A 12,142-nucleotide genomic window follows, 5' to 3' on the forward strand; every position below is an offset into this window, starting at 1 on the left:
CTACCACAACAACATCCCCTACGACAACTGCAGCTCCTACTACAACCACCGGAGCTCCCACGGCCACTTCAACAGCAGCAGCTCTTACAACAACAACTGAAGCTGCTTCCACAAGCACTACTGCAGACCCTGCTGCAACCACAACTGAAGCTTCTTCTACAACAACTATAGCAGATTTGACAACATCCCCTTCGACAACTGCAGCTCCTACTACCACAACTGTAGCTGCTTCCACAACCACTACTGCATTACCTACTGCAACCACGACTGCAGCTGCTTCCACAAGCACGACTGCAGCCCCTACTGCAACCACAACAGAAGCGTCTTCTACAACAACTGTAGAAACTACGACTTCCACAACAACATCCCCTACGACAACTGCAGCTCCTACTACAACGACCGGAGCTCCCACGGCCACTTCAACAGCAGCAGCTCTTACAACAACAACTGAAGCTGCTTCCACAAGCACTACTGCAGACGCTGCTGCAACCACAACTGAAGCTTCTTCTACAACAACTATAGCAGATTTGACAACATCCCCTTCGACAACTGCAGCTCCTACTACCACAACTGTAGCTGCTTCCACAACCACTACTGCATTACCTACTGCAACCACGACTGCAGCTTCTTCCACAACCACTACTGCAACCCTTACTGCAACCACAACTGAAGCTTCTTCTACAAAAACTACTGCAACCCTTACTGGAACCACAACTGAAGCTTCTTCAAAAACAACTATAGCACCTACGACAACCACAACAATCTCCCCTTCGACAACTGTAGCTCCAACAACGCCAATCGCAACCGAAGGTCCTACTACCATTTTAACTCCTACGACAACCACAACTGTAGCACCTACAGCAGCCACAACAACAACTGTAGCACCTACGACAACATCTTTTCAACAACTGTAGCTCCCACATCGCCAATCAAAACTGAAGGACCTACTACCATTGTAAGTCCTACGTCAAACACAAATGTAGCTCCTACAGCAACCACAACAGAAGCTTCTGCTACAACAACTGTAGAAACTACGACTACCACAACAACATCCCCTACGACAACTGCAGCTCCTACTACAACCACCGGAGCTCCCACGGCCACTTCAACAGCAGCGGCTCTTACAACAACAACTGAAGCTGCATCCACAACCACTACTGCATTACCTACTGCAACCACGACTGCAGCTGCTTCCACAAGCACGACTGCAGCCCCTACTGCAACCACAACAGAAGCGTCTTCTACAACAACTGTAGAAACTACGACTTCCAAAACAACATCCCCTACGACAACTGCAGCTCTTACTACAACGACCGGAGCTCCCACGGCCACTTCAACAGCAGCAGCTCTTACAACAACAACTGAAGCTGCTTCCACAAGCACTACTGCAGACCCTGCTGCAACCACAACTGAAGCTTCTTCTACATCAACTATAGCAGATTTGACAACATCCCCTTCGACAACTGCAGCTCCTACTACCACAACTGTAGCTGCTTCCACAACCACTGCTGCATTACCTACTGCAACCACGACTGCAGCTTCTTCCACAACCACTACTGCAACCCTTACTGCAACCACAACTGATGCTTCTTCTACAAAAACTCCTGCAGCCCTTACTGGAACCACAACTGAAGCTTCTTCAAAATCAACTATAGCACCTACGACAACCACAACAATCTCCCCTTCGACAACTGTAGCTCCAACAACGGCAATCGCAACCGAAGGTCCTAATACCATTTTAACTCCTATGACAACCACAACTGTAGCACCTACAGCAGCCACAACAACAACTGTAGCACCTACGACAACATCTTTTTCAACAACTGTAGCTCCCACATCGCCAATCAAAACTGAAAGACCTACTACCATTGTAAGTCCTACGACAAACACAAATGTAGCTCCTACAGCAACCACAACAGAAGCTTCTGCTACAACAACTGTAGAAACTACGACTACCACAACAACATCCCCTACGACAACTGCAGCTCCTACTACAACCACCGGAGCTCCACGGCCACTTCAACATCAGCAGCTCTTACAACAACAACTGAAGCTGCATCCACAAGCACTACTGCATTACCTACTGCAACCACGACTGCAGCTGCTTCCACAAGCACGACTGCAGCCCCTACTGCAACCACAACAGAAGCGTCTTCTACAACAAATGTAGAAACTACGACTTCCACAACAACATCCCCTACGACAACTGCAGCTCCTACTACAACGACCGGACCTCCCACGGCCACTTCAACAGCAGCAGTTCTTACAACAACAACTGAAGCTGCTTCCACAAGCACTACTGCAGCCCCTACTGCAACCACAACAGAAGCTTCTTCTACAACAACTGTAGAAACTACGACTTCCACAACAACATCCCATACGACAACTGCAGCTCCTACTACAACCACCGGAGCTCCTACGGCCAGTACAACAGCAGCAGCTCTTACAACAACAACTGAAGCTGCTTCCACAAGCACTACTGCATTACCTACTGCAACCACGACTGCAGCTTCTTCCACAACCACTACTGCAACCCTTACTGCAACCACAACTGAAGCTTCTTCTACAAAAACTACTGTAGCCCTTACTGGAACCACAACTGAAGCTTCTTCAAAAACAACTATAGCACCTACGACAACCACAACAATCTCCCCTTCGACAACTGTAGCTCCAACAACGCCAATCGCAACCGACGGTCCTAATACCATTTTAACTCCTACGACAACCACAACTGTAGCACCTACAGCAGCCACAACAACAACTGTAGCACCTACGACAACATCTTTTTCAACAACTGTAGCTCCCACATCGCCAATCAAAACTGAAGGACCTACTACCATTGTAAGTCCTACGACAAACACAAATGTAGCTCCTACAGCAACCACAACAGAAGCTTCTGCTACAACAACTGTAGAAACTACGACTAACACAACAACATCCCGTACGACAACTGCAGCTCCTACTACAACCACCGGAGCTCGCACGGCCACTTCAACAGCAGCAGCTCTTACAACAACTGAAGCTGCATCCACAACCACTACTGCATTACCTACTGCAACCACGACTGCAGCTTCTTCCACAACCACTACTGCAGCCCTTACTGCAACCACAACTGAAGCTTCTTCAAAAACAACTATAGCACCTACGACAACCACAACAATCTCCCCTTCGACAACTGTAGCTCCAACAACGCCAATCACAACCGAAGGTCCTACTACCATTTTAACTCCTACGACAACCACAACTGTAGCACCTACAGCAGCTCCAACAACAACTGTAGCTGCTTCCTCAACCACTACTGCAGCCCCTACTGCAACCACAACTGAAGCTTCCTCTACAACAACTATAGCAACTATGACAACATCCCCTTCGACAACAGCAGCTCCTACTACAACAACTGTAGCTGCTTCCACAACCATTACTGCATTACCTACTGCAACCACGACTGAAGCTTCTTCCACAACCACTACTGCAGCCCTTACTGGAACCACAAATGAAGCTTCTTCTACAACCACTATAGCACCTACGACAACCACAACAATCACCCCTTCGACAACTGTAGCTCCAACAACGCCAATCACAACTGAAGGTCCTACTACCATTTTAACTCCTATGACAACCACAACTGTAGCACCAACAGCAACTGTAGCCACTACAACCACAACAACTGCAGCAGTTCCTACAACAACAACTGAAGCAGCTTCCACAAACACTACTGCATCCCCTACTGAAACCACAACTGATGCTTCTTCTACAACCACTATACCACCTACAACATCCTTGTTGACAACTGCAGCTCAACAATGCGAATCACATCTGCAGGTCCAACTAATATTTTAGTTCCTACGACAAACACAACTGCAGCTCCTACTACAACAACTATAGCTGATTCCACAACCACTACTGCATTCCCTACTCCAACCACAACTGAAGCTCCTTCTACAGCTGTAGCACCTACAACAACCACAACAACATCGCCAATGACAACTCCAGCTCCTTCAACGCCAATCACAACTGCAGGTCCTTCTACCATTTTAAATCCAACGCCAAACACAAATGTAACTCCTAGAGAAACCACAACAGAAGCTTCTACAACGCCTGTAGCTCCAACAACTACGACAGCAACTACTACGTCAATCAAAACTGCAGGATCTACTACCATTTTAACTCCATTGACAACTACAAATGAAGCAGAAATCACAACTGTAACTCATATCACACCCACAATTGCAGCTTCGACTACAACAACTGTAGCTCCTACAACCACTACAGAACCTACTATGTCAATCATAACTGCAGGTCCTAGTCCCATTTTACCTGCTACGACAACCACAACTGTAGCTCCTCCAGAAACCACAACAGCAGATACTACAATAACTGTAGTTCCTACCACCACTACAGCACCCACTACGTCAATATTAACTGAAGGTCCTAGTACCATTTTAACCTCCAAGACAACCAAAACTGACGCTCCTCCTACAACAACTGTAGTTCCTACAATCTCTACAACCTCATCACCTACTACGTCAATCACAACTGCAGGTCCTACCACCACTTTAACTGCTACGACAACCACAGCTGAAGTTCCTACAGAAATCACAACCGTAGCTCCGATGACCACAATTGCAACTTCAACTGTAGCATCACCTACAACAACAACTACAGATGCTTCCACAACCACAAGTGCAGCACCTACTACATCAATCCCAACTGCAGGTCCTACTATCATTTTACCTCAATCGACAACCACAACAACAACTGTAGCTCCGTCAATGTCAATCTCAACTGCAGGTCCTACTACCAATTTAACTCCAATGACAACCACAACTGAAGCTCCTACAGACATCATAACTGTAGCTCCTATGCCCCCCACAATTGCAACTTCAACTACAACTGTTGAATCACCTACAACAACAACTACAGATGCTTCCACAACCACAACTGCAGCACCTACTAAGTCAATCTCAACTGCAGGTCCTATTTCCATTATAACTCATACGACAACTACAAATGAAGCTATTAAAGAAATCACAACTGTTGCTCCTATGACCCCCACAATTGCAGCTTCTACTACAACTGTAGCTCCTATGACCACTACAACTGCAGCAGCTCCTATAAAAACAACTGTAGCTGATTCCACAACTGCAGCACATACTACATCAATTACAACTCCAGTTCCTATTACCATTTTACCTCCTACGACAAGCACAACTGAAGCTCCTTCAGACGTCCCTACTGTAGCTCCTTTGAACCCCACAATTGCCGCTTCTACTTCAACAACTGTACCTCCCACGATCACTACAACTGCAGCAGCTCCTACAACAACAACTGTAGCTGCTTCTACAACTACTACTGCATCCCCTACTGCAACCACAACTGTAGCTCCTTCAATTCCAATCACAACTGCAGCTCCTACAACAACAAATCTTAATCCTACAACCTCTACAACTTCAGCACCCACTACGTCATTCACAACTGCAGGTCCTTCTACCATTTTACCTCCTTCGACAACCACAACTGTATCACCTACGACAACCACAACAACATCCACTACAAGAACTGTAGCTCCTACAATGTCAATCTCAACTGCAAGTCCTACGACCAATTTAACTTCAACGACAACCACAACTGAAGCTCCTATAGACATCACAACTGTAGCTCTTATGACCCCCACAATTGCAGCTTCTACTTCAACAACTGTTGCTCCCACGACCACAACTGCAGCAACTCCTATAACAACAACTGAGGCTGCTTCAGACGTCACTTCTGTAGCTCCTTTGAACCCCACAATCGCAGCTTCTTCTTCAACAACTGTAGCTCCCACGATCACAACAACTTTAGCAGCTCCTACAACAAAAACTCTAGCTGTTTCCACAACTACTACTGCATCCCCTATTGCAACCACAACTGAAGCATATTCTACAACAACTGTAACACTAACGACTTTAGCAGCAACAGTCCCAACGACAACTGCAGCTAATACCTCAACTGAAGCTCCTTCAATGCCAATCACAACTGCAGCTCCGACAACAACAACTCTTGCTCTTACAACCTCTACAACTTCAGCACCCACTACGTCATTCACAACTGCAGGTCCTACTAGAATTTTACCTCATTCGACAAGCACAACTGTATCACCTACAACAACAACCACTACAACAACTGTAGCTCCTACAATGTTGATCTCAACTGCAGGTCCTACTACCAATTTAACTCCAATGACAACCACAACTGAAGCTCCTACAGACATCACTTCTGGAGCTCCGTTGAACCCCACAATATCAGCTTCTTCTTCAACAACTGTAGCTCCCACGATCACTACAACTGCAGAAGCTCCTACAACAACAACAGTAGCTGCTTCTACAATTACTACTGCATCCCCTACTGACACCACAACAGAAGCTCCTTCTACAACAACTGTAGCACCAATGACTTTAGGAACAACAGTCCCAACGACAACTGCAGCTAATTCCTCAACTGTAGCTCCTTCAATGCCAATCATAACTGCAGCTCCTACAACAACAACTCTTGCTCCTAAAACCTCTACAACTTCAGCACCAACTACTTTATTCACAACTGCAGGTCCTACTACCATTTCTCCTCCTTCGACTACCACAACGACATCCACTACAACAACAGCAGCACCTACTATGTCAGTCACAACTGCAGGTCCTACAGAAATCACAACTGTAGTTCTTATGACCCCCACAATTGCAGTTTCTACTTCAACAACTATTGCTACCACGACCACTACAACTGCAGAAGCCCCTACAACAACAACTGTAGCTGCTTCAACAACCACAGGTGCAGCACCTACTACATCAATCACAACTGCAGGTCCTACTATCATTTTACCTCAATCGACAACCACAACAACATCCACTACAACAACTGTAGCTCCGACAATGTCAATCTCAACTGCAGGTCCTACTACCAATTTAACTCCAATGACAACCACAACTGAAACTCCTACAGACATCATAACTGTAGCTCCTATGCCCACCACAATTGCAACTTCAACTTCAACTGTAGCATCACCGACAACAACAACTACAGATGCTTCCACAAGTGCAGCACCTACTACATCAATCCCAACTGCAGGTCCTACTATCATTTTACCTCAATCGACAACCACAACAACAACTGTAACTCCTACAATGTCAATCTCAACTGCAGGTCCTACTACCAATTTAACTCCAATGACAACCACAACTGAAGCTCCTTCAGAAATCACAATTGTAGCTCTTATGACCCCCACAATTGCAGCTTCTACTTCAACAACTGTTGCTCCCACGACCACAACTGCAGCAGCTCCTATAACAACAACTGTAGATGCTTCCATAAACACAATAGCAGCACCTACTACGTCAATCACAACTACAGGTCCTACAGAAATCACAACTGTAGCTCTTATGCCCCCCACAATTGCAACTTCAATTACAACTGTAGCATCACCTACAACAACAACTACAGATGCTTCCACAACCACAAGTGCAGCACCTACTACATCAATCCCAACTGCAGGTCCTACTATCATTTTACCTCAATCGACAACCACAACAACATCCACTACAACAACTGTAGCTCCGTCAATGTCAATCTCAACTGCAGGTCCTACTACCAATTTAACTCCAATGACAACCACAACTGAAGCTCTTACAGACATAATAACTGTAGCTCCTATGCCCCCCACAATTACAACTTCAACTACAACTGTTGAATCACCTACAACAACAACTACAGATGCTTCCACAACCACAAGTGCAGCACCTACTACATCAATCCCAACTGCAGGTCCTACTTCCATTTTGACTCCTAAGACAATCACGACTGAAGCTCTTATGACCCCCACAATTGCAGCTTCTACTTCAACAACTGTTGCTCCCACGACCACAACTGCAGCAGCTCCTATAACAACAACTGGAGATGCTTCCATAAACACAACAGCAGCACCTACTACGCCAATCACAACTGCAGGTCCTACAGAAATCACAACTGTAGCTCTCATGCCCCCCACAATTGCAACTGGAGCATCACCTACAACAACAACTACAGATGCTTCCACAACCACAAGTGCAGCACCTACTACATCAATCCCAACTGCAGGACCTACTATCATTTTACCTCAATCGACAACCACAACAACATCCACTACAACAACTGTAGCTCCTACAATGTCAATCTCAACTGCAGGTCCTACTACCAATTTAACTCCAATGACAACCACAACTGAAGCTTCTACAGACATCACAACTGTAGCTCCTATGCAACCCACAATTAGAAATTCAACTGTAGCATCACCTACAACAACAACTACAGATGTTTCCACAACCGCAAGTGCAGCACCTACTACATCAATCCCAACTGCAGGTCCTACTACCATTTTGACTCCTAAGACAATCACGACTGAAGCTCCTACAGGAATCACAACTGTAGCTCTTATGACCCCTACAATTGCAGCTTCTACTTCAACAACTGTTGCTCCCACGACCACAAATGCAGCAGCTCCTGTAACAACAACTGGAGATGCTTCCATAAACACAACAGCAGCACCTACTACGTCAATCACAACTGCAGGTCCTACAGAAATCACAACTGTAGCTCTCATGCCCCCCACAATTGCAACTTCAATTACAACTGTAGCATCACCTACAACAACAACTACAGATGCTTCCACAACCACAAGTGCAGCACCTACTACATCAATCCCAACTGCAGGTCCTACTACCATTTTACCTCAATCGACAACCACTACAACAACTGCAGCTCCTACAATGTCAATCTCAAGTGCAGGTCCTACTACCAATTTAACTCCAACGACAACCACAACTGAAGCTCCTACAGACATCACAAGTGTAGCTCCTATGCCCCCCACAATTGCAACTTCAACCACAACTGCAGATGCTTCCACAACCACAGGTGCAGCACCTACTACATCAATCACAACTGCAGGTCCTACTACCATTTTGACTCCTAAGACCATCACAACTGCAGCTCTTATGACCCCAACAATTGCAGCTTCTACTTCAACAACTGTTGCTCCCACGACCACAACTGCAGCAGCTCCTATAACAACAATTGTAGCTGCTTCCACAAACAAAACAGCAGCACCTACTACGTCAATCACAACTGCAGGTCCTACTAACATTTTACCTCCTTCGACAACCACAACTGTATCACCTACGACAACCTCAACAACTGTAGCTCCTACAATGTCAATCTCAACTGCAGGTCCTACTACCATTTTACCTCCTACGACAACCACAACTGAAGCTAATACAGAAATCACAACTGTAGCTCCTACAACACCAATCACAACTGCAGGTCCTAAAACCATATTAATGACAACCGCCACTGCAACTTCTACTACAACTACAAATGCAGGTCCTTCAACCACCACAACTGCAGCTCCTACAAGTACAACCACAATTGCACTTCCTACCTCGACAACCACAACGGCATCATTTACCTCAACTTCTACGGCTTCAGTGGCATCAACTAGGTAAGCAAAATCATTTAATATATATTTATTGTGAATCAAGGAAGCCTTGCAACAAAGAACAATGTATATCTGCCATTAACCACAAATGCTTTCATAAAAGCATACAAAATGTCCAAATGTATTATCATTTTCTCTCAGATTTGGCACAGTGGTGGTTTTTGTAAGACTAGAGTTCCAGCTCAACACAGCAGTCCCCAGTAAGGATGTCGTCCTTGGTGCCGTCGACAAGAAACTGTCTACACAATTCAGGACCTTCAAAATTCAAAGAAACACTCAAGCCACCCTCCAGAATGCAACTTATATCAGTGAGTTGAACAAATTTGGCTTACATCATGAAGTATGATTTGAAAAACTTTGAAAAACAGATTTCCTCCCAAAATTCAAGACAATTAAGTCTGCTTAGAATAATTGTTTATTAATAAGTAAAAAATTAACTGCTACCACTTTCTAAATAGTTCTTAAATGTGGCTTTTCCACACAGAATCTTCTTTGTTGAAACTCATAAATTCTAACAGGTCATTTTGTCTGCTGCTATAGTAAATTGTAAATGAGATTTGTTCTTAATTGATTTGCCTAGTTAACTAAAGGTTAAATAAAATAAATATAGTGATGTTTTTTGTGTTCACAGAACTTTCAGATACTTCATTTGCTGTTGATCTTGGTTTCAAAATAACCAATGTATCCATGGAGGAGAGACTGCTTCAAAGTGCTAGAGTCACTTTCACCGATGATACCTACAGCCAGATACAGGATTCAATTAACAGCCTAGTAAGATACTTTTTCGTACTAGATTACTCAATCTCGGATATTGTACTGTAAAGTTGATGAACAGAATTCATCAGGAATGTTTAAGGGCCATATTGGCCATATTATTTGGCCATAATACTTCTAAAAACTTGGACATGAAATCCATAACCATCCATGGTCCTGCCAGATCATCTTAATAATTCATAACTTAATTTTATGTCTCCTTTTAGCTGCATGATATTCTCAGTGAACCAAACGGCAAACAATTTGACTTTCCCAAAGCCAAATTTAGGTGAGTACAACTTCAAGCCCTCCCAAAACAACCCAGTTTTCTTAACTGCACTCTTTAGAATGTCTGCTGATTTCATACAGCTGCTGTCTATACGGCTAAACAGGATGGAGGGAGCATGTGTTGTATAAGTTCCAGTTGTGGATCAGTACTACATATGATTTATATGATCTGATATGAGGATTATTTCCATGAATAGGTCTTGTTCACACATTCCACAGTTCAACTCTCACAGGAAACCATTTGTATCTTTACAGTGTTGTTGGCAATCAAATCAGGGCAAACGTGACGTATGTATACAAAGAGAAAGACGTCAACCTCCCTAGTGCCTTTCTAGGGGATGTTTTAAAAGGCTCAGGTACGCTGATTTTGTTGTCATTGGTCATGATTGCTATGCTTTTTTGATGCCAGTGAGTCATCAAACTGCATGTAACAACTTGTGTGTAAAACTCAAATGTGAAAACAATTTCATAATACCCTCTAAATATTGTTCACTTTGTATTCTAGGTCTCCTAACAACCACTGTTGCACCAACAACAACTACCAGCACCTCACCACCTACTACCCCTTTGCTGTCCACTCCTTTCAGTATAAGTGACAGAGGTTTTCCTGGCTGGGCTTTGGCCATTATCATCCCCTGTGGCATCGCTATCATTCTGGTACCCCTGTGGATCCTGCTATGTGTACGTATAGGCTTGTGTTCACTTGTGTACTGTGTATATTATTTACATATTTTACAGAGTATTTAATAAAAAAATATGCTAAATCTCTGCAATGATTTGATTTTGCATGTGAATGATACTTCTCCATCCTTGTTTTGCAGTGCATGCTATGTGGCGGCTGTGCAGCTTTAAGGAGACGCTGGCAACAACACAGAGCTTACAACGTACAGTACACCACAAGAAACGGCATCTTCTGAGGTGACAAGACTATCAAAATAACAGCCAATCATCTATATCTGCTCATCATCACAACAAATAATATATTTTTCATGTAATCCATACACCATTAAGTTTGAGAAGATCAAACACAGACTTGCTTTTATTTTTATAACAAAATTGCATTGTTCTTGATAGGGTTAATAGGTCACGTGTTTCCCCAAAGTACTACTTTTTAATATTATATATTATTTCTCATTTTAGTCAAAGCTACAGCTGAGCTGGTATATTATGCATTTATGTAATTTAATCATTTATATACACAGAAATATTATTTTTGATTTTTGTCATTTCCCCTGCTGATTTAAGCTATTAACTCACTATATTTGAAAGTCTGCAATACAGCACTTGTTTCTTTATCATACAATTTAACACATGTAATAAAAGCCTTTCAAATCAACATTAACTGGAGAAATAATGTCTGCAGAAATCCTCTTAGAATTATTTAAACATGCTATAACGCAACAATTGCTAACACTTTGCTCTACGGGGTAAGGTATTCATGACACCTTTAAGAGTTTTCATTTGAAATCGCCTCATGAATGATGTTGAATAAATGGATTACGGTTGTTATGAACAAATCCTTCAAAATTCACAAAGGTCTCATGATTGGCTTCATAAAGGTGTTATGAAGGCCTTATCTGTATACTCTCCTATAGTAAATTG

General features: G+C 43.6%; 1 protein-coding gene across 1 annotated transcript; it reads left to right on the top strand.

Annotated features, from left to right (window-relative positions):
- The first annotated feature begins 4,324 nt into the window (after positions 1-4,324).
- On the top strand, positions 4,325-11,876 carry LOC124027486 (mucin-2-like). Its single transcript, XM_046339901.1, has 7 exons — positions 4,325-9,502; positions 9,641-9,807; positions 10,131-10,270; positions 10,480-10,541; positions 10,796-10,896; positions 11,046-11,221; positions 11,362-11,876. The coding sequence occupies exons 1-7, from the start codon at positions 4,614-4,616 to the stop codon at positions 11,455-11,457; spliced, it is 5,631 nt and encodes a 1,876-aa protein (XP_046195857.1). The 5' UTR covers positions 4,325-4,613; the 3' UTR covers positions 11,458-11,876.
- Positions 11,877-12,142: the final 266 nt, after the last annotated feature.

Source organism: Oncorhynchus gorbuscha, unplaced genomic scaffold, assembly GCF_021184085.1.
Source record: "Oncorhynchus gorbuscha isolate QuinsamMale2020 ecotype Even-year unplaced genomic scaffold, OgorEven_v1.0 Un_scaffold_3285, whole genome shotgun sequence".
Lineage (NCBI taxonomy): Eukaryota > Metazoa > Chordata > Actinopteri > Salmoniformes > Salmonidae > Oncorhynchus > Oncorhynchus gorbuscha.